General features: G+C 52.2%; 1 protein-coding gene across 3 annotated transcripts in view; it reads right to left on the bottom strand.

Moving 5' to 3' along the window:
• FIBCD1 (fibrinogen C domain containing 1) overlaps nt 1-22,336 on the bottom strand; it is a 106,829-nt gene extending 84,493 nt beyond the window's left edge. The window contains exons 1-2 of one of the 3 annotated variants that reach the window (XM_072125648.1): nt 22,257-22,336; nt 19,286-19,363 (exon numbers count right to left, since the gene is read on the bottom strand). In XM_072125648.1, coding sequence (XP_071981749.1) covers nt 19,286-19,357 — 72 coding nt within the window. In that variant the 5' untranslated portion in view covers nt 19,358-19,363; nt 22,257-22,336. Of the gene's footprint in view, nt 1-19,285; nt 19,364-19,491; nt 19,639-22,256 lie in introns of those variants that run through there. The other 2 variants (XM_072125646.1, XM_072125647.1) reach the window with 2 other exon arrangements.
• Nucleotides 22,337-25,007: the final 2,671 nt, after the last annotated feature.

Below are 25,007 nucleotides of genomic sequence, written 5' to 3'. Positions count from 1 at the left end.
ACTGCACATAGTACACTGGACACTGCACATAGTACACACTGCACATAGCACACAGGACCCTGCACATAGTACACAGGACACTGCACATAGTACACACTGCACATAGTACACAGGACACTGCACATAGTACACACACTGCACATAGTACACAGGACACTGCACATAGTACACACACTGCACATAGTACACACACTGCACATAGTACACACACTGCACATAGTACACAGGACACTGCACATAGTACACACCACACATAGTACACAGGACCCTGCACATAGTACACAGGACCCTGCACATAGTACACAGGACCCTGCACATAGTACACACCACACATAGTACACAGGACACCTGCACATAGTACACAGGACCCTGCACATAGTACACACCACACATAGTACACAGGACACCTGCACATAGTACACAGGAGCCTGCACATAGTACACAGGACCAAGCACATAGTACACAGGACCCTGCACGTAGTACACACCCTGCACATAGTACACATGACCCTGCACATAGTACACATGACCCTGCACATAGTACACAGTAGCCTGTACATAGTACACACTGCACATAGTACACAGGACCCCTGCACATAGTACACTGGACACTGCACATAGTACACTGGACCCTGCACATAGTACACAGGACCCTGCACATAGTACACAGGACCCTGCACATAGTACACACTGCCCATAGTACACAGGACACTGCACATAGTACACACACTGCACATAGTACACAGGACACTGCACATAGTACACACACTGCACATAGTACACACACTGCACATAGTACACACACTGCACATAGTACACAGGACACTGCACATAGTACACACCACACATAGTACACAGGACCCTGCACATAGTACACAGGACCCTGCACATAGTACACAGGACCCTGCACATAGTACACACCACACATAGTACACAGGACACCTGCACATAGTACACAGGACCCTGCACATAGTACACACCACACATAGTACACAGGACACCTGCACATAGTACACAGGACTAAGCACATAGTACACAGGACCCTGCACGTAGTACACACCCTGCACATAGTACACATGACCCTGCACATAGTACACATGACCCTGCACATAGTACACAGTAGCCTGTACATAGTACACACTGCACATAGTACACAGGACCCTGCACATAGTACACTGGACCCTGCACATAGTACACTGGACACTGCACATAGTACACTGGACACTGCACATAGTACACTGGACACTGCACATAGTACACTGGACACTGCACATAGTACACAGGAACCTGAACATAGTACACAGGACCCCTGCACATAGTACACAGGACCCTGCACATAGTACACAGGACCCCTGCACATAGTACACACTGCACATAGTACACACTGCACATAGCACACAGGACCCTGCACATAGTACACAGGACACTGCACATAGTACACACTGCACATAGTACACAGGACACTGCACATAGTACACACACTGCACATAGTACACAGGACACTGCACATAGTACACACACTGCACATAGTACACAGGACACTGCACATAGTACACACTGCACATAGTACACAGGACCCTGCACATAGTACACACTGCACATAGTACACACTGCACATAGTACACTGGACACTGCACATAGTACACACTGCACATAGCACACAGGACCCTGCACATAGTACACAGGACACTGCACATAGTACACACTGCACATAGTACACAGGACACTGCACATAGTACACACACTGCACATAGTACACAGGACACTGCACATAGTACACACACTGCACATAGTACACACACTGCACATAGTACACACACTGCACATAGTACACAGGACACTGCACATAGTACACACCACACATAGTACACAGGACCCTGCACATAGTACACAGGACCCTGCACATAGTACACAGGACCCTGCACATAGTACACACCACACATAGTACACAGGACACCTGCACATAGTACACAGGACCCTGCACATAGTACACACCACACATAGTACACAGGACACCTGCACATAGTACACAGGAGCCTGCACATAGTACACAGGACCAAGCACATAGTACACAGGACCCTGCACGTAGTACACACCCTGCACATAGTACACATGACCCTGCACATAGTACACATGACCCTGCACATAGTACACAGTAGCCTGTACATAGTACACACTGCACATAGTACACAGGACCCCTGCACATAGTACACTGGACACTGCACATAGTACACAGGACCCTGCACATAGTACACAGGACCCTGCACATAGTACACACTGCCCATAGTACACAGGACCCTGCACATACTACACACTGCACATAGTACACAGGACCCTGCACATAGTACACAGAACACTGCACATAGTACACAGAACACTGCACATAGTACACAGGACACTGCACATAGTACACAGGACCCTGCACATAGTACACTGGACCCTGCACATAGTACACTGGACCCTGCACATAGTACACTGGACCCTGCACATAGTACACTGGACACTGCACATAGTACACTGGACACTGCACATAGTACACTGGACACTGCACATAGTACACTGGACACTGCACATAGTACACAGGAACCTGAACATAGTACACAGGACCCCTGCACATAGTACACAGGACCCCTGCACATAGTACACAGGACCCCTGCACATAGTACACAGGACCCCTGCACATAGTACACAGGACCCTACACATAGTACACAGGACACCCTGCACATAGTACACAGGGCACTGCACATAGTACACAGGACCCTGCACATAGTACACCCTGCACATAGCACACAGGACCCTGCACATAGTACACAGGACCCTGCAAATAGCACACTGGAGCCTGCACATAGTACACACTGCACAAAGTACACAGGACCCTGCACATAGTACACAGGACCCTGCACATAGCACACTGGAGCCTGCACATAGTACACACTGCACAAAGTACACAGGACCCTGCACATAGTACACAGGACCCTGCACATAGTACACAGGACCCTGCACATAGTACACAGGACCCCTGCACATAGTACACAGGACCCCTGCACATAGTACACAGGACCCCTGCACATAGTACACAGGACCCCTGCACATAGTACACACGGCACATAGTACACCGGACACCTGCACATAATACACAGGGCACTGCACATAGTACACAGGGCACTGCACATAGTACACAGGACCCCTGCACATAGTATACAGGACACTGCATATAGTACACACTGCACATAGTACACAGGACACTGCACATAGTACACAGGACACCTGCACATAGTACACAGGGCACTGCACATAGTACACAGGGCACTGCACATAGTACACAGGACCCCTGCACATAGTATACAGGACACTGCATATAGTACACACTGCACATAGTACACAGGACACTGCACATAGTACACAGGACACCTGCACATAGTACACAGGACACCTGCACATAGTACACAGGACACCTGCACATAGTACACAGGACACCTGCACATAGTACACAGGACCCCTGCACATAGTACACAGGACCATGCACATAGTACACAGGACCCTGCACATAGTACACACTGCACATAGTACACAGGACCCCTGCACATAGTACACAGGACCCCTGCACATAGTACACAGGACCCCTGCACATAGTACACTGGACACTGCACATAGTACACTGGACACTGCACATAGTACACTGGACACTGCACATAGTACACAGGAACCTGAACATAGTACACAGGACCCCTGCACATAGTACACAGGACCCCTGCACATAGTACACAGGACCCTGCACATAGTACACAGGACCCCTGCACATAGTACACACTGCACATAGTACACAGGACACTGCACATAGAACACAGGAGCCTGCACATAGTACACAGGACCCCTGCACATAGTACACTGGACACTGCACATAGTACACTGGACACTGCACATAGTACACAGGAACCTGAACATAGTACACAGGACCCCTGCACATAGTACACAGGACACTGCACATAGTACACAGGACCCTGCACATAGTACACAGGACCCTGCACATAGTACACAGGACCCTACACATAGTACACAGGACACCCTGCACATAGTACACAGGGCACTGCACATACTACACCCTGCACATAGCACACAGGACCCTGCACATAGTACACAGGACCCTGCAAATAGCACACTGGAGCCTGCACATAGTACACACTGCACAAAGTACACAGGACCCTGCACATAGCACACTGGAGCCTGCACATAGTACACACTGCACAAAGTACACAGGACCCTGCACATAGTACACAGGACCCTGCACATAGTACACAGGACCCTGCACATAGTACACAGGACCCTGCACATAGTACACAGGACACCGCACATAGTACACAGGACCCCTGCACATAGTACACAGGGCACTGCACATAGTACACAGGGCACTGCACATAGTACACAGGACCCCTGCACATAGTATACAGGACACTGCATATAGTACACACTGCACATAGTACACAGGACCCTGCACATAGTACACACTGCACATAGTACACAGGACACTGCACATAGTACACAGGACACCTGCACATAGTACACAGGACACCTGCACATAGTACACAGGACACTTGCACATAGTACACAGGACACCTGCACATAGTACACAGGACCCCTGCACATAGTACACAGGACCCCTGCACATAGTACACAGGACCCCTGCACATAGTACACAGGACCCCTGCACATAGTACACAGGACCCTGCACATAGTACACAGGACCCTGCACATAGTACACACTGCACATAGTACACAGGACCCCTGCACATAGTACACACTGCACATAGTACACAGGACCCCTGCACATAGTACACAGGACCCCTGCACATAGTACACAGGACCCCTGCACATAGTACACAGGACCCCTGCACATAGTACACAGGGCACTGCACATAGTACACACGGCACATAGTACACACTGCACATAGTACACAGGACCCTGCACATAGTACACAGGACACCCTGCACATAGTACACAGGACACCCTGCACATAGTACACAGGACACCCTGCACAAAGTACACAGGACACCCTGCACAAAGTACACAGGACACCCTGCACATAGTACACAGGACCCCTGCACATAGTACACAGGACCCCTGCACATAGTACACACTGCACATAGTACACAGGGCACTGCACATAGTACACAGGGCACTGCACATAGTACACAGGGCACTGCACATAGTACACACTGCACATAATACACAGGGCACTGCACATAGTACACAGGGCACTGCACATAGTACACAGGACCCCTGCACATAGTATACAGGACACTGCATATAGTACACACTGCACATAGTACACAGGACCCTGCACATAGTACACACTGCACATAGTACACAGGACACTGCACATAGTACACAGGACACCTGCACATAGTACACAGGACCCTGCACATAGTACACAGGACCCCTGCACATAGTACACAGGACCCTGCACATAGTACACAGGACCCTGCACATAGTACACACTGCACATAGTATACAGGACCCCTGCACATAGTACACAGGACCCTGCACATAGTACACAGGACCCCTGCACATAGTACACAGGACCCCTGCACATAGTACACAGGACCCCTGCACATAGTACACAGGACCCCTGCACATAGTACACAGGACCCCTGCACATAGTACACAGGACCCTGCACATAGTACATAGGACCCTGCACATAGTACACAGGACCCTGCACATAGTACACAGGACCCTGCACATAGTACACAGGACCCTGCACATAGTACACTGCACATAGTACACAGGACCCTGCACATAGTACACAGGACACTGCACATAGTACACAGGACCCTGCACATAGTACACACTGCACATAGTACACAGGACACTGCACATAGTACACAGGAGCCTGCACATAGTACACAGGAGCCTGCACATAGTACACACTGCACATAGTACACACTGCACATAGTACACACTGCACATAGTACACAGGACACTGCACATAGTACACAGGACCCTGCACATAGTACACAGGACCCTGCACATAGTACACACTGCACATAGTACACACTGCACATAGTACACAGGACCCTGCACATAGTACACACTGCACATAGTACACACTGCACATAGTACACACTGCACATAGTACACAAGACACTGCACATAGTACACAGGACCCTGCACATAGTACACAGGACCCTGCACACAGCACCCTGCACATAGTACACAGGACCCTGCACATAGTACACAGGACACTGCACATAGTACACAGGACCCCTGCACATAGTACACAGGACACTGCACATAGTACACAGGACACTGCACATAGTACACAGGACCCTGCACATAGTACACAGGACCCTGCACATAGCACACAGGACCCTGCACATAGCACACAGGACCCTGCACATAGTACACAGGAACCTGCACATAGTACACAGGACCCTGCACATAGTACACACTGCACATAGTACACACTGCACATAGTACACAGGACCCTGCACATAGTACACAGGACCCTGCACATAGTACACACTGCACATAGTACACACTGCACATAGTACACAGGACACTGCACATAGTACACACTGCACATAGTACACAGGACACTGCACATAGTACACACTTTACTGTTATTGATAAATGTGGTCACACTGGGGCAGATTTACTTACCCGGTCCATTCGCGATCCAGCGGCGCGTTCTCTGCGCTGGATTCGGGTCCGGCCGGGATTTATTAAGGTAGTTCCTCCGACGTCCACCAGGTGCCGCTGCTGCGCTGAAGTTCCCCGGAACGCACTGGAGTTCACCGAGCCGGGCTGAGTGAAGGTAAGTGCAAGCTCCGCGCCATATTTTTTGTTTTAAATGCGACGGTTTTTCCGAATCCGTCGGGTTTTCGTTCGGCCACGCCCCCCGATTTCCGTCGCGTGCATGCCAGTGCCGATGTGCCACAATCCGATCACGTGCACCAAAATCCCGGGGCAATTCAGGGGAAATCGGTGCAAATCGGAAATATTCAGGTAACACGTCGGGAAAAAGCAAATCGGGCCCTTAGTAAATGACCCCCACTGTCTCTATTGTCAGTAATGTCAGAGCTGGTGCCTGGACACCAGGGACTATGAGGTCTCCCATACAATACACACAGAAAGGATCGGCTCACTCAGAAGCGTCACATAGCTCATTACAGGGAAGTCCTGTCCTGTATTGATGGGTATTAAGCACTTGGGGTGAGATAGAAGCCTCCTATTATCTCCAGCAGCCTCTGCCTATACCTCTCCTCTATCACTCAGAAGCATCAGGAGAATCAGACAGGACGTTATACAGAAGTCCTGACCTGTACTGATGGGGTAAAGCACTTGGGGTGAGATAAAAGCCTCCTATTATCAGCAGCAGCAGCCTCTGCCTGTGTCTCTTCTGTCCCCCTCCCCTCTTCATAGACCTCTACAATCCCCAGCACTAGCAGAACTTTACAAATCTGCAGAACCTCTAACTTTCTGAACTGAGCAGGAAAGACTCAAAACGACCACAAGGCAAGAATCTAGAACCTTCTGCCTTCGGACCCCACTAGGCACAAGCACCTGGACCCTCTGCACAGCGCTCCCTAGTGGTAGCACCTGGACCCTCTGCACAGCGCTCCCTAGTGGTAGCACCTGGACCCTCTGCACAGCGCTCCCTAGTGGTAGCACCTGGACCCTCTGCACAGCGCTCCCTAGTGGTAGCACCTGGACCCTCTGCACAGCGCTCCCTAGTGGTAGCACCTGGACCCTCTGCACAGCGCTCCCTAGTGGTAGCACCTGGACCCTCTGCACAGCGCTCCCTAGTGGTAGCACCTGGACCCTCTGCACAGCGCTCCCTAGTGGTAGCACCTGGACCCTCTGCACAGCGCTCCCTAGTGGTAGCACCTGGACCCTCTGCACAGCCCTCCCTAGTGGTAGCACCTGGACCCTCTGCACAGCGCTCCCTAGTGGTAGCACCTGGACCCTCTGCACAGCGCTCCCTAGTGGTAGCACCTGGACCCTCTGCACAGCGCTCCCTAGTGGTAGCACCTGGACCCTCTGCACAGCGCTCCCTAGTGGTAGCACCTGGACCCTCTGCACAGCGCTCCCTAGTGGTAGCACCTGGACCCTCTGCACAGCGCTCCCTAGTGGTAGCACCTGGACCCTCTGCACAGCGCTCCCTAGTGGTAGCACCTGGACCCTCTGCACAGCCCTCCCTAGTGGTAGCACCTGGACCCTCTGCACAGCGCTCCCTAGTGGTAGCACCTGGACCCTCTGCACAGCGCTCCCTAGTGGTAGCACCTGGACCCTCTGCACAGCGCTCCCTAGTGGTAGCACCTGGACCCTCTGCACAGCGCTCCCTAGTGGTAGCACCTGGACCCTCTGCACAGCGCTCCCTAGTGGTAGCACCTGGACCCTCTGCACAGCGCTCCCTAGTGGTAGCACCTGGACCCTCTGCACAGCGCTCCCTAGTGGTAGCACCTGGACCCTCTGCACAGCGCTCCCTAGTGGTAGCACCTGGACCCTCTGCACAGCGCTCCCTAGTGGTAGCACCTGGACCCTCTGCACAGCGCTCCCTAGTGGTAGCACCTGGACCCTCTGCACAGCCCTCCCTAGTGGTAGCACCTGGACCCTCTGCACAGCGCTCCCTAGTGGTAGCACCTGGACCCTCTGCACAGCGCTCCCTAGTGGTAGCACCTGGACCCTCTGCACAGCGCTCCCTAGTGGTAGCACCTGGACCCTCTGCACAGCGCTCCCTAGTGGTAGCACCTGGACCCTCTGCACAGCGCTCCCTAGTGGTAGCACCTGGACCCTCTGCACAGCGCTCCCTAGTGGTAGCACCTGGACCCTCTGCACAGCGCTCCCTAGTGGTAGCACCTGGACCCTCTGCACAGCGCTCCCTAGTGGTAGCACCTGGACCCTCTGCACAGCGCTCCCTAGTGGTAGCACCTGGACCCTCTGCACAGCGCTCCCTAGTGGTAGCACCTGGACCCTCTGCACAGCGCTCCCTAGTGGTAGCACCTGGACCCTCTGCACAGCGCTCCCTAGTGGTAGCACCTGGACCCTCTGCACAGCGCTCCCTAGTGGTAGCACCTGGACCCTCTGCACAGCGCTCCCTAGTGGTAGCACCTGGACCCTCTGCACAGCGCTCCCTAGTGGTAGCACCTGGACCCTCTGCACAGCGCTCCCTAGTGGTAGCACCTGGACCCTCTGCACAGCGCTCCCTAGTGGTAGCACCTGGACCCTCTGCACAGCGCTCCCTAGTGGTAGCACCTGGACCCTCTGCACAGCGCTCCCTAGTGGTAGCACCTGGACCCTCTGCACAGCGCTCCCTAGTGGTAGCACCTGGACCCTCTGCACAGCGCTCCCTAGTGGTAGCACCTGGACCCTCTGCACAGCGCTCCCTAGTGGTAGCACCTGGACCCTCTGCACAGCGCTCCCTAGTGGTAGCACCTGGACCCTCTGCACAGCGCTCCCTAGTGGTAGCACCTGGACCCTCTGCACAGCGCTCCCTAGTGGTAGCACCTGGACCCTCTGCACAGCGCTCCCTAGTGGTAGCACCTGGACCCTCTGCACAGCGCTCCCTAGTGGTAGCACCTGGACCCTCTGCACAGCGCTCCCTAGTGGTAGCACCTGGACCCTCTGCACAGCGCTCCCTAGTGGTAGCACCTGGACCCTCTGCACAGCGCTCCCTAGTGGTAGCACCTGGACCCTCTGCACAGCGCTCCCTAGTGGTAGCACCTGGACCCTCTGCACAGCGCTCCCTAGTGGTAGCACCTGGACCCTCTGCACAGCGCTCCCTAGTGGTAGCACCTGGACCCTCTGCACAGCGCTCCCTAGTGGTAGCACCTGGACCCTCTGCACAGCGCTCCCTAGTGGTAGCACCTGGACCCTCTGCACAGCGCTCCCTAGTGGTAGCACCTGGACCCTCTGCACAGCGCTCCCTAGTGGTAGCACCTGGACCCTCTGCACAGCGCTCCCTAGTGGTAGCACCTGGACCCTCTGCACAGCGCTCCCTAGTGGTAGCACCTGGACCCTCTGCACAGCGCTCCCTAGTGGTAGCACCTGGACCCTCTGCACAGCGCTCCCTAGTGGTAGCACCTGGACCCTCTGCACAGCGCTCCCTAGTGGTAGCACCTGGACCCTCTGCACAGCGCTCCCTAGTGGTAGCACCTGGACCCTCTGCACAGCGCTCCCTAGTGGTAGCACCTGGACCCTCTGCACAGCGCTCCCTAGTGGTAGCACCTGGACCCTCTGCACAGCGCTCCCTAGTGGTAGCACCTGGACCCTCTGCACAGCGCTCCCTAGTGGTAGCACCTGGACCCTCTGCACAGCGCTCCCTAGTGGTAGCACCTGGACCCTCTACAGCGCTCCCTAGTGGTAGCACCTGGACTCTATGCACAGCGTTCCCTAGTGGTAGCGCCTGGACCCTGCACAGCGCTCCCTAGTGGTAGCACCTGGACCCTCTGCACAGCGCTCCCTAGTGGTAGCACCTGGACCCTGCACAGGGCTCCCTAGTGGTAGCACCTGGACCCTCTGCACAGGGCTCCCTAGTGGTAGCACCTGGACCCTGCACAGCGCTCCCTAGTGGTAGCACCTGGACCCTCTGCACAGCGCTCCCTAGTGGTAGTGCCTGGACCCTGCACAGCGCTCCCTAGTGGTAGCACCTGGACTCTGCACAGCGCTCCCTAGTGGTAGCACCTGGACCCTCTGCACAGCGCTTCCTAGTGGTAGCACCTGGACCCTCTGCACAGCGCTCCCTAGTTGTAGCACCTGGACCCTCTGCACAGCGCTTCCTAGTGGTAGCACCTGGACCCTCTGCACAGCGCTCCCTAGTGGTAGCGCCTGGACCCTGCACAGCGCTCCCTAGTGGTAGCACCTGGACCCTCTGCACAGCGCTCCCTAGTGGTAGCACCTGGACTCTATGCACAGCGCTCCCTAGTGGTAGCACCTGGACCCTGCACAGCGCTCCCTAGTGGTAGCACCTGGACCCTCTGCACAGCGCTCCCTAGTGGTAGCACCTGGACCCTCTGCACAGCGCTCCCTAGTGGTAGCACCTGGACCCTCTGCACAGCGCTCCCTAGTGGTAGCACCTAGACCCTGCACAGCGCTCCCTAGTGGTAGCACCTGGACCCTCTGCACAGCGCTCCCTAGTGGTAGCACCTGGACCCTCTGCACAGCGATCCCTAGTGGTAGCACCTGGACCCTCTGCACAGCGCTCCCTAGTGGTAGCACCTGGACCCTCTGCACAGCGCTCCCTAGTGGTAGTACCTGGACCCTGCACAGCGCTCCCTAGTGGTAGCACCTGGACCCTGCACAGCCCTCCCTAGTGGTAGCACCTGGACCCTGCACAGCGCTCCCTAGTGGTAGCACCTGGACCCTGCACAGCGCTCCCTAGTGGTAGCACCTGGACCCTGCACAGCCCTCCCTAGTGGTAGCACCTGGACCCTCTGCACAGCGCTCCCTAGTGGTAGCACCTGGACCCTCTGCACAGCGCTCCCTAGTGGTAGCACCTGGACCCTCTGCACAGCGCTCCCTAGTGGTAGCACCTGGACCCTGCACAGCGCTCCCTAGTGGTAGCACCTGGACCCTCTGCACAGCGCTCCCTAGTGGTAGCACCTGGACCCTCTGCACAGCGCTCCCTAGTGGTAGCACCTGGACCCTCTGCACAGCGCTCCCTAGTGGTAGCACCTGGACCCTCTGCACAGCGCTCCCTAGTGGTAGCACCTGGACCCTCTGCACAGCGCTCCCTAGTGGTAGCACCTGGACCCTGCACAGCCCTCCCTAGTGGTAGCACCTGGACCCTGCACAGCGCTCCCTAGTGGTAGCACCTGGACCCTCTGCACAGCGCTCCCTAGTGGTAGCACCTGGACCCTCTGCACAGCGCTCCCTAGTGGTAGTACCTGGACCCTCTGCACAGCGCTCCCTAGTGGTAGCACCTGGACCCTCTGCACAGCGCTCCCTAGTGGTAGCACCTGGACCCTCTGCACAGCGCTCCCTAGTGGTAGCACCTGGACCCTCTGCACAGCGCTCCCTAGTGGTAGCACCTGGACCCTCTGCACAGCGCTCCCTAGTGGTAGCACCTGGACCCTCTGCACAGCGCTCCCTAGTGGTAGCACCTGGACCCTCTGCACAGCGCTCCCTAGTGGTAGCACCTGGACCCTCTGCACAGCGCTCCCTAGTGGTAGCACCTGGACCCTCTGCACAGCGCTCCCTAGTGGTAGCACCTGGACCCTGCACAGCGCTCCCTAGTGGTAGCACCTGGACCCTGCACAGCCCTCCCTAGTGGTAGCACCTGGACCCTGCACAGGGCTCCCTAGTGGTAGCACCTGGACCCTGCACAGCGCTCCCTAGTGGTAGCACCTGGACCATGCACAGCGCTCCCTAGTGGTAGCACCTGGACCCTGTTATTGGACCATTACATGGCACCTGTGCAGCTCAGTCCTTGAACACATAACTACAATCCGCCCATTTACTACAGGAATATTTTCCATATAAATATTAATCAGCCTCATGAATATTAATCAGTATTATAGATATTGGTGGACACGTGGCGGGATATCACACGGTCAGATCTAGAAAATCTACAGAACAGGAGCCGACGTGGTGGCGCCCCCTATGAGCTCACAATGTATATAACCAGGACGGGTTATTACACATCAGAACCTGCAGACCCCCGCTCTGTACTGGAGGGCTCTGAGGGTCCCATGTAACAGGTAACAAACCGGGGGCGTAGGATCTACAGTGTATATGTCTATATAGGAGGGGGGGGTGTCTATACAGGTGAGATGTATATGGGGGCAATGGGGGTCTATGATTGCATATATGGATATAGGGGAGGGGTGATACCGGCATAAGAGATATAGAGGGGTCTGCAGGTGGAGGACTCCCCCCCATAACTCCAGGTGGTGGTGGGGGGATATAAGGGAACAGGGAACACATCTGTCCATATAATGGGGTACGGCTACTATTGGGGGCTTCATGTCGCTCGCAGTGTGTGGGGTCTCTTTTTCCTGTTCTTTGAATCTTGATTTATGAGAAACGGTGATTATTAATAGGTCTGTGCGATGTACAAACATGGCGGCTGCCAATCATCTCCAGCAAGTGCCGGCTTAACCCTTCAGGTACCACAACATACATGTCATGTGCTGAGCCACAACTGCAGTCCCATGTAACACCACAGATAACACAGTGATATCTCTGAGTACAGATCATGTAGTAGATGTGTCCTGCAGTCCTATGTAACACCACAGATAACACAGTGATATCTCTGAGTACAGATCATGTAGTAGATGTGTCCTGCAGTCCTATGTAACACCACAGATAACACAGTGATATCTCTGAGTACAGATCATGTAGTAGATGTGTCCTGCAGTCCTATGTAACACCACAGATAACACAGTGATATCTCTGAGTACAGATCATGTAGTAGATGTGTCCTGCAGTCCTATGTAACACCACAGATAACACAGTGATATCTCTGAGTACAGATCATGTAGTAGATGTGTCCTGCAGTCCTATGTAACACCACAGATAACACAGTGATATCTCCGAGTACAGATCATGTAGTAGATGTGTCCTGCAGTCCTATGTAACACCACAGATAACACAGTGATATCTCTCTGAGTACAGGTCATGTAGTAGATGTGTCCTGCAGTCCTATGTAACAGCACAGATAACACAGTGATATCTCTGAGTACAGATCATGTAGTAGATGTGTCCTGCAGTCCTATGTAACACCACAGATAACACAGTGATATCTCTGAGTACAGATCATGTAGTAGATGTGTCCTGCAGTCCTATGTAACACCACAGATAACACAGTGATATCTCTGAGTACAGATCATGTAGTAGATGTGTCCTGCAGTCCTATGTAACAGCACACATAACACAGTGATATCTCTGAGTACAGATCATGTAGTAGATGTGTCCTGCAGTCCTATGTAACACCACAGATAACACAGTGATATCTCTGAGTACAGATCATGTAGTAGATGTGTCCTGCAGTCCCATGTAACACCACAGATAACACAGTGATATCTCTGAGTACAGGTCATGTAGTAGATGTGTCCTGCAGTCCCATGTAACAGCACAGATAACACAGTGATATCTCTGAGTACAGATCATGTAGTAGATGTGTCCTGCAGTCCTATGTAACACCACAGATAACACAGTGATATCTCTGAGTACAGATCATGTAGTAGATGTGTCCTGCAGTCCTATGTAACACCACAGATAACACAGTGATATCTCTCTGAGTACAGATCATGTAGTAGATGTGACCTGCAGTCCTATGTAACACCACAGATAACACAGTGATATCTCTGAGTACAGATCATGTAGTAGATGTGTCCTGCAGTCCCATGTAACACCACAGATAACACAGTGATATCTCTGAGTACAGATCATGTAGTAGATGTCACCTGCAGTCCTATGTAACACCACAGATAACACAGTGATATCTCTGAGTACAGATCATGTAGTAGATGTGTCCTGCAGTCCTATGTAACACCACAGATAACACAGTGATATCTCCCTGAGTACAGATCATGTAGTAGATGTGTCCTGCAGTCCTATGTAACACCACAGATAACACGGTGATATCTCTGAGTACAGATCATGTAGTAGATGTGTCCTGCAGTCCTATGTAACACCACAGATAACACGGTGATATCTCTGAGTACAGATCATGTAGTAGATGTGACCTGCAGTCCTATGTAACACCATAGATAACACAGTGATATCTCTGAGTACAGATCATGTAGTAGATGTGTCCTGCAGTCCTATGTAACACCACAGATAACACAGTGATATCTCTGAGTACAGATCATGTAGTAGAGGTGTCCTGCAGTCCTATGTAACACCACAGATAACACAGTGATATCTCTGAGTACAGATCATGTAGTAGATGTGACCTGCAGTCCCATGTAACACCACAGATAACACAGTGATATCTCTCTGAGTACAGATCATGTAGTAGATGTGACCTGCAGTCCTATGTAACACCACAGATAACACGGTGATATCTCTCTGAGTACAGATCATGTAGTAGATGTGTCCTGCAGTCCTATGTAACACCACAGATAACACAGTGATATCTCTCTGAGTACAGATCATGTAGTAGATGTGTCCTGCAGTCCTATGTAACACCACAGATAACACAGTGATATCTCTCTGAGTACAGATCATGTAGTAGATGTGACCTGCAGTCCTATGTAACACCACAGATAACACAGTGATATCTCTGAGTACAGATCATGTAGTAGATGTGTCCTGCAGTCCTATGTAACAGCACAGATAACACAGTGATATCTCTGAGTACAGATCATGTAGTAGATGTGTCCTGCAGTCCTATGTAACACCACAGATAACACAGTGATATCTCTGAGTACAGATCATGTAGTAGATGTGACCTGCAGTCCTATGTAACACCACAGATAACACAGTGATATCTCTGAGTACAGATCATGTAGTAGATGTGTCCTGCAGTCCCATGTAACACCACAGATAACACAGTGATATCTCTGAGTACAGATCATGTAGTAGATGTCACCTGCAGTCCTATGTAACACCACAGATAACACAGTGATATCTCTGAGTACAGATCATGTAGTAGATGTGTCCTGCAGTCCTATGTAACACCACAGATAACACAGTGATATCTCCCTGAGTACAGATCATGTAGTAGATGTGTCCTGCAGTCCTATGTAACACCACAGATAACACGGTGATATCTCTCTGAGTACAGATCATGTAGTAGATGTGTCCTGCAGTCCTATGTAACACCACAGATAACACAGTGATATCTCTGAGTACAGATCATGTAGTAGATGTGTCCTGCAGTCCCATGTAACACCACAGATAACACAGTGATATCTCTGAGTACAGATCATGTAGTAGATGTGTCCTGCAGTCCTATGTAACACCACAGATAACACGGTGATATCTCTGAGTACAGATCATGTAATAGATGTGTCCTGCAGTCCTATGTAACACCACAGATAACACAGTGATATCTCTGAGTACAGATCATGTAGTAGATGTGTCCTGCAGTCCTATGTAACACCACAGATAACACAGTGATATCTCTCTGAGTACAGGTCATGTAGTAGATGTGTCCTGCAGTCCCATGTAACACCACAGATAACACAGTGATATCTCTGAGTACAGATCATGTAGTAGATGTATCCTGCAGTCCTATGTAACACCACAGATAACACAGTGATATCTCTGAGTACAGATCATGTAGTAGATGTGTCCTGCAGTCCTATGTAACACCACAGATAACACAGTGATATCTCTGAGTACAGATCATGTAGTAGATGTGTCCTGCAGTCCTATGTAACACCACAGATAACACAGTGATATCTCTGAGTACAGATCATGTAGTAGATGTGTCCTGCAGTCCCATGTAACACCACAGATAACACAGTGATATCTCTGAGTACAGATCACGTAGTAGATGTGTCCTGCAGTCCTATGTAACACCACAGATAACACAGTGATATCTCTGAGTACAGATCATGTAGTAGATGTGACCTGCAGTCCTATGTAACACCACAGATAACACAGTGATATCTCTGAGTACAGATCATGTAGTAGATGTGTCCTGCAGTCCTATGTAACACCACAGATAACACAGTGATATCTCTGAGTACAGATCATGTAGTAGATGTGTCCTGCAGTCCTATGTAACACCACAGATAACACAGTGATATCTCTGAGTACAGATCATGTAGTAGATGTGTCCTGCAGTCCTATGTAACACCACAGATAACACAGTGATATCTCTGAGTACAGATCATGTAGTGGATGTGTCCTGCAGTCCTATGTAACACCACAGATAACACAGTGATATCTCTGAGTACAGATCATGTAGTAGATGTGTCCTGCAGTCCTATGTAACACTACAGATAACACAGTGATATCTCTGAGTACAGATCATGTAGTAGATGTGTCCTGCAGTCCTATGTAACACCACAGATAACACAGTGATATCTCTGAGTACAGATCATGTAGTAGATGTGTCCTGCAGTCCTATGTAACACCACAGATAACACAGTGATATCTCTGAGTACAGATCATGTAGTAGATGTGACCTGCAGTCCTATGTAACACCACAGATAACACAGTGATATCTCTGAGTACAGATCATGTAGTAGATGTGTCTGCAGTCCTATCTAACACCACAGATAACACGGTGATATCTCTGAGTACAGATCATGTAGTAGATGTGTCCTGCAGTCCTATGTAACACTACAGATAACACAGTGATATCTCTGAGTACAGATCATGTAGTAGATGTGTCCTGCAGTCCTATGTAACAGCACAGATAACACAGTGATATCTCTGAGTACAGATCATGTAGTAGATGTGTCCTGCAGTCCTATGTAACACCACAGATAACACAGTGATATCTCTCTGAGTACAGATCATGTAGTAGATGTGTCCTGCAGTCCTATGTAACAGCACAGATAACACAGTGATATCTCTGAGTACAGATCATGTAGTAGATGTGTCCTGCAGTCCTATGTAACACCACAGATAACACAGTGATATCTCTGAGTACAGATCATGTAGTAGATGTGTCCTGCAGTCCCATGTAACACCACAGATAACACAGTGATATCTCTGAGTACAGATCATGTAGTAGATGTGACCTGCAGTCCTATGTAACACCACAGATAACACAGTGATATCTCTGAGTACAGATCATGTAGTAGTGTCCTGCAGTCCTATGTAACACCACAGATAACACAGTGATATCTCTGAGTACAGATCATGTAGTAGATGTGTACTGCAGTCCTATGTAACACCACAGATAACACAGTGATATCTCTGAGTACAGATCATGTAGTAGATGTATCCTGCAGTCCTATGTAACACCACAGATAACACAGTGATATCTCTGAGTACAGATCATGTAGTAGATGTGTCCTGCAGTCCTATGTAACACTACAGATAACACAGTGATATCTCTGAGTACAGATCATGTAGTAGATGTGTCCTGCAGTCCTATGTAACACCACAGATAACACAGTGATATCTCTGAGTACAGATCATGTAGTAGATGTGTCCTGCAGTCCTATGTAACACCACAGATAACACAGTGATATCTCTGAGTACAGATCATGTAGTAGATGTGACCTGCAGTCCTATGTAACACCACAGATAACACAGTGATATCTCTGAGTACAGATCATGTAGTGGATGTGCCCTGCAGTCCTATGTAACACCACAGATAACACAGTGATATCTCTGAGTACAGATCATGTAGTAGATGTGTCCTGCAGTCCTATGTAACACCACAGATAACACGGTGATATCTCTGAGTACAGATCATGTAGTAGATGTGTCCTGCAGTCCTATGTAACACCACAGATAACACAGTGATATCTCTGAGTACAGATCATGTAGTAGATGTGTCCTGCAGTCCCATGTAACACCACAGATAACACAGTGATATCTCTGAGTACAGATCATGTAGTAGATGTGACCTGCAGTCCTATGTAACACCACAGATAACACAGTGATATCTCTGAGTACAGATCATGTAGTAGATGTGCCCTGCAGTCCTATCTAACACCACAGATAACACGGTGATATCTCTGAGTACAGATCATGTAGTAGATGTGTCCTGCAGTCCCATGTAACACCACAGATAACACAGTGATATCTCTGAGTACAGATCATGTAGTAGATGTGTCTGCAGTCCTATGTAACATCACAGATAACACAGTGATATCTCTGAGTACAGATCATGTAGTAGATGTCACCTGCAGTCCTATGTAACACCACAGATAACACAGTGATATCTCTCTGAGTACAGATCATGTAGTAGATGTGTCCTGCAGTCCTATGTAACACCACAGATAACACAGTGATATCTCTGAGTACAGATCATGTAGTAGATGTCACCTGCAGTCCTATGTAACACCACAGATAACACAGTGATATCTCTCTGAGTACAGATCATGTAGTAGATGTGTCCTGCAGTCCTATGTAACACCACAGATAACACAGTGATATCTCTGAGTACAGATCATGTAGTAGATGTGTCTGCAGTCCTATGTAACATCACAGATAACACAGTGATATCTCTGAGTACAGATCATGTAGTAGATGTCACCTGCAGTCCTATGTAACACCACAGATAACACAGTGATATCTCTGAGTACAGATCATGTAGTAGATGTGTCCTGCAGTCCTATGTAACACCACAGATAACACAGTGATATCTCTGAGTACAGATCATGTAGTAGATGTGTCCTGCAGTCCTATGTAACACTACATTGTGCTTGTACCTGTGACTTCTCCTGGACGGTGTCCTCCACTTGTGAGGAGCCTCCAATGTTTTTCCACCGGTCGCTTCCCATGTTCGGCTGTAGAGTAGAGAGAGAGAATCGTCATTAATCACCATAACTCTCATTGTCTGCTAAAGGGTTAAAGATCATACAACAAACATGACGCACTAGATACATAGTAGTATCAACTAGTAACAGTTCAATACCTTAGATGTAGCAGCGCTGAGTTTGCTCACCAACATACACCGTCACAGCCTCAGCTCTGCTACATCACGGCCAGGTCTCTCTCGGCTCTGCTACATCACAACCAGGTCTCTCTCGGCTCTGCTACATCACGGCCAGGTCTCTCGGCTCTGCTACATCATGGCCAGGTCTCTCTCGGCCCTGCTACATCATGGCCAGGTCTCTCTCGGCCCTGCTACATCATGGCCAGGTCTCTCTCGGCCCTGCTACATCATGGCCAGGTCTCTCTCGGCCCTGCTACATCATGGCCAGGTCTCTCTCGGCTCTGCTACATCATGGCCAGGTCTCTCTCGGCTCTGCTACATCATGGCCAGGTCTCTCTCGGCTCTGCTACATCATGGCCAGGTCTCTCTCGGCTCTGCTACATCATGGCCAGGTCTCTCTCGGCTCTGCTACATCATGGCCAGGTCTCTCTCGGCTCTGCTACATCATGGCCAGGTCTCTCTCGGCTCTGCTACATCATGGCCAGGTCTCTCTCGGCTCTGCTACATCATGGCCAGGTCTCTCTCGGCTCTGCTACATCATGGCCAGGTCTCTCTCGGCTCTGCTACATCATGGCCAGGTCTCTCTCGGCTCTGCTACATCATGGCCAGGTCTCTCTCGGCTCTGCTACATCATGGCCAGGTCTCTCGGCTCTGCTACATCATGGCCAGGTCTCTCGGCTCTGCTACATCATGGCCAGGTCTCTCTCGGCTCTGCTACATCATGGCCAGGTCTCTCGGCTCTGCTACATCATGGCCAGGTCTCTCGGCTCTGCTACATCATGGCCAGGTCTCCCCCAGCTCTGCTACATCATGGCCAGGTCTCCCCCAGCTCTGCTACATCATGGCCAGGTCTCCCCCAGCTCTGCTACATCATGGCCAGGTCTCCCCCAGCTCTGCTACATCATGGCCAGGTCTCCCCCAGCTCTGCTACATCATGGCCAGGTCTCCCCCAGCTCTGCTACATCATGGCCAGGTCTCCCCCAGCTATGCTACATCATGGCCAGGTCTCCCCCAGCTCTGCTACATCATGGCCAGGTCTCCCCCAGCTCTGCTACATCATGGCCAGGTCTCCCCCAGCTCTGCTACATCATGGCCAGGTCTCTCGGCTCTGCTACATCATGGCCAGGTCTCCCCCAGCTCTGCTACATCATGGCCAGGTCTCCCCCAGCTCTGCTACATCATGGCCAGGTCTCCCCCAGCTCTGCTACATCATGGCCAGGTCTCCCCCAGCTCTGCTACATCATGGCCAGGTCTCCCCCAGCTCTGCTACATCATGGCCAGGTCTCCCCCAGCTCTGCTACATCATGGCCAGGTCTCACGGCTCTGCAGTCTGCGGGCAGCACCGTCACCAGCACTTGACATCTCGTAATCAATAGAAATGAGTAAAGCGTCAGCAGACAGCGGGCACCAGCAGCGAGGGCACCGCCACTACACCGCGCACAGCGGAGAGACGCGGGGGAGAGATAGATATATGATCACCCCCCCATACATGGCTCCCGGCAGTATAACCTCAGTTCTCTTGCCGTGTCTGGTGGGGGTCTAGTTTTGGGTAGGACTGTGCAGAGTGGACCCACTCCTGATTCTCAGTCCCCAGAGGTGGTCCTAATATTGGGGTCCCTGTGACCCCCCTTCCCTCTGGTCTCTGTGGGCTGTTACCTTTATACTGCCGCCCTGTCACCCCTCGCCCTCTGCCCCCCTGATCTCCGTCTCCTCTGTTATCCCCCTGAGATCTCACTGTTCCCATCCTGTTTCCGTCTTTCTTCCCTTGTCCCCCGGTCTCTGTCCCAAAATCCTCCGGTGATCCCCGGTCCTCTTGTCATCCCCTCCGATCTTCAGGTCTTCCCTTGTCCCTCCTGTCATTCCCTTGGTCCTCCTGTCTTCATGTCCCCTGGGTCCTCCTGTCATTCCACGGTTCTCGGGTCCTCCTGTCATCTCCCAGGTCCTAGGGTCCTCCTGTCCCCCTGACATCCCCCAGGTCCTTGGGTCCTCCTGTCATCCTTCCCAGACCTGGGGTCCTCCTGTCATCCCCCCAGGTCCTCCTGTCATCCCCCCGGTCCTCCTGTCCTCCTCCCCGGTCCTCGGGTCCTCCTGTCATCCCCCCGGTCCTCCGGTCCTCCTGTCATCCCCCCGGTCCTCCTGTCCTTCTCCCCGGTCCTCGGGTCCTCCTGTCACCCCCCGGTCCTCCTCCCCGATCCTCGGGTCCTCCTGTCATCCTCCCGGTCCGCCTGTCATCCCCCGGTCCTCGGGTCCTCCTGTCCTCCCCCCGGTCCTCGGGTCCTCCTGTCATCCCCCCGGTCCTCCTCCCCGGTCCTCGGGTCCTCCTGTCACCCCCCGGGTCCTCCTGTCCTCCTCCCCGGTCCTCGGGTCCTCCTGTCATCCCCCCGGTCCTCCTGTCCTCCCCCCCGGTCCTCGGGTCCTCCTGTCATCCCCCCGGGTCCTCCTGTCACCCCCCCGGTCCTCCTGTCATCCTCCCCGGTCCTCCTGTCCTCCCCCCGGGTCCTCCTGTCATCCCCCGGGTCCTCCTGTCACCCCCCGGGTCCTCCTGTCACCCCCCGGGTCCTCGGCTCCTGCCCCGCTCCGGGCTGCGCGCCGGTGAAGTTCCGGTAATCCCCGCAGTGTCAGCGGATTCCCCGGCTCCTGGGATGTGCGGGCGGGAGGAGGGGGACACCCGGGGGGAGGCAGGTGCCGGGGGTGCACGTACCGGGGGCGCCTCATCCAACACTACGGCACATGGCGGGACCTACCTCACAGCAGCCACAACCGGAGAGACGGCTCCTCCATCCGCACAGCCCGGGCTCCGTACACACACTGCGGCTCTCACCGGCCGAGGGCAGCACTGAGCAGCGCAGGAGATGACAGCGACAGGACACACCGCCTGCAGTCCCATGTAAGAAGAGAAGGAGGACGCTACATACACAGTACACCGCCTGCAGTCCCATGTAAGAAGAGAAGGAGGACGCTACATACACAGTACACCGCCTGCAGTCCCATGTAAGAAGAGAAGGAGGACGCTACATACACAGTACACCGCCTGCAGTCCCATGTAAGAAGAGAAGGAGGACGCTACATACACAGTACACCGCCTGCAGTCCCATGCAAGAAGAGAAGGAGGACGCTACATACACAGTACACCGCCTGCAGTCCCATGTAAGAAGAGAAGGAGGACGCTACATACACAGTACACCGCCTGCAGTCCCATGTAAGAAGAGAAGGAGGACGCTACATACACAGTACACCGCCTGCAGTCCCATGCAAGAAGAGAAGGAGGACGCTACATACACAGTACACTGCCTGCAGTCCCATGTAAGAAGAGAAGGAGGACGCTACATACACAGTACACCGCCTGCAGTCCCATGTAAGAAGAGAAAAAAGACGCTACATACACAGTACACTGCCTGCAGTCCCATGTAAGAAGAGAAGGAGGACGCTACATACACAGTACACCGCCTGCAGCCCCATGTAAGAGCAGAGGGAGGACACTACATACACAGTACACTGCCTGCAGTCCCATGTAAGAAGAGAGGGAGGACACTACATACACAGTACACTGCCTGCAGTCCCATGTAAGAAGAGAAGGAGGACACTACATACACAGTACACCGCCTGCAGTCCCATGTAAGAGCAGAGGGAGGACACTACATACACAGTACACCGCCTGCAGTCCCATGTAAGAAGAGAGGGAGGACGCTGCATACACAGTACACCGTCTGCAGTCCCATGTAAGAAGAGAAGGAGGACGCTACATACACAGTACACCGCCTGCAGTCCCATGTAAGAAGAGAAGGAGGACACTACGTACACAGTACACCGCATACAGTCCCATGTAAGAACAGAAGGAGGACGCTACATACACAGTACACCGCCTGCAGCCCCATGTAAGAAGAGAGGGAGGACACTACGAACACAGTACACCGCATGCAGTTCCATTTAAGAAGAGAGGGAGGACACTACATACACAGTACACCGCCTGCAGTCCCATGTAAGAAGAGAAGGAGGACGCTACATACACAATACACCGCCTGCAGCCCCATGTAAGAAGAGAGGGAGGACACTACGAACACAGTACACCGCATGCAGTCCCATGTAAGAACAGAAGGAGGACGCTACATACACAGTACACCGCCTGCAGTCCCATGTAAGAAGAGAGGGAGGACACTACATACACAGTACACCGCCTGCAGTCCCATGTAAGAAGAGAGGGAGGACACTACATACACAGTACACCGCCTGCAGTCCCATGTAAGAAGAGAGGGAGGACACTACGAACACAGTACACCGCATGCAGTCCCATGTAAGAACAGAAGGAGGACGCTACATACACAGTACACCGCCTGCAGTCCCATGTAAGAAGAGGAGGACGCTACATACACTTTACACCGCCTGCAGTCCCATGTAAGAAGAGAGGGAGGACACTACGAACACAGTACACCGCATGCAGTCCCATGTAAGAACAGAAGGAGGACACTACATACACAGTACACCGCATGCAGTCCCATGTAAGAAGAGGAGGACGCTACATACACAGTACACCGCCTGCAGTCCCATGTAAGAAGAGAAGGAGGACACTACATACACAGTACACCGCCTGCAGTCCCATGTAAGAAGAGAAGGAAAACACTACATACACAGTACACCACCTGCAGTCCCATGTAAGAGCGAAGGGAAGACACTGTATACACAGTACACCACCTGCAGTTCCATGTAAGAACAGAGGGAGGACACTACATACACACTACACTGCCTGCAGTCCCATGTAAGAGCAGAGGGAGGACACTGCATACACAGTACACTGCCTGCAGTCCCATGTAAGAGCAGAGGGAGGACGCTACATACACAGTACACCGCCTGCAGTTCCATGTAAGAAGAGAGGGAGGACACTACATACACAGTACACCGCCTGCAGTCCCAGGTAAGAAGAGAGGGAGGACACTACGAACACAGTACACCGCATGCAGTCCCATGTAAGAACAGAAGGAGGACGCTACATACACAGTACACCAACATGGGGAGAGAAAAAGAACTGGACCGCACATCCACACATACCACAATGATCTAATGCCGCTAGGCTACATTATATAAACGAACTCGAGGTTCTTGGTAACATTTTGATCAAATTGTGTAAGCCCACCAACCACTTCACGGTGACCTCTTTATGGTGGGTCCCTACGCTATTTTGTGCAGCGTCACATGGCGTCCACCCCCGCCGCAGCACAGCGCCGGCAGGGACCAAGACCCGGTTGCCCCCCAGTACCCATACTGGCGGGCATAGCCCCCATGGCTCCGGGCCCGGGCCCCCACCGGCACCGCACCACAGAAGCGGCGGACGCCATGCAACACCGCACCATGTGAACGGGAAAAAAAAGGGCTCACAATGTGTGAACAGATGTAAAACTCACCGTTCCATGTGGTCTCAGACTCTGGCTGAGAGGAAGTAGGCGGACCCTAAATGCAGTCTCCTGCTAATTTAAAAACGGTGGGGGCCCGGGCCCGGAGCC

Source organism: Engystomops pustulosus, chromosome 9, assembly GCF_040894005.1.
Source record: "Engystomops pustulosus chromosome 9, aEngPut4.maternal, whole genome shotgun sequence".
NCBI lineage: Eukaryota > Metazoa > Chordata > Amphibia > Anura > Leptodactylidae > Engystomops > Engystomops pustulosus.
This window is presented reverse-complemented; position numbering and strand designations above follow the sequence as displayed.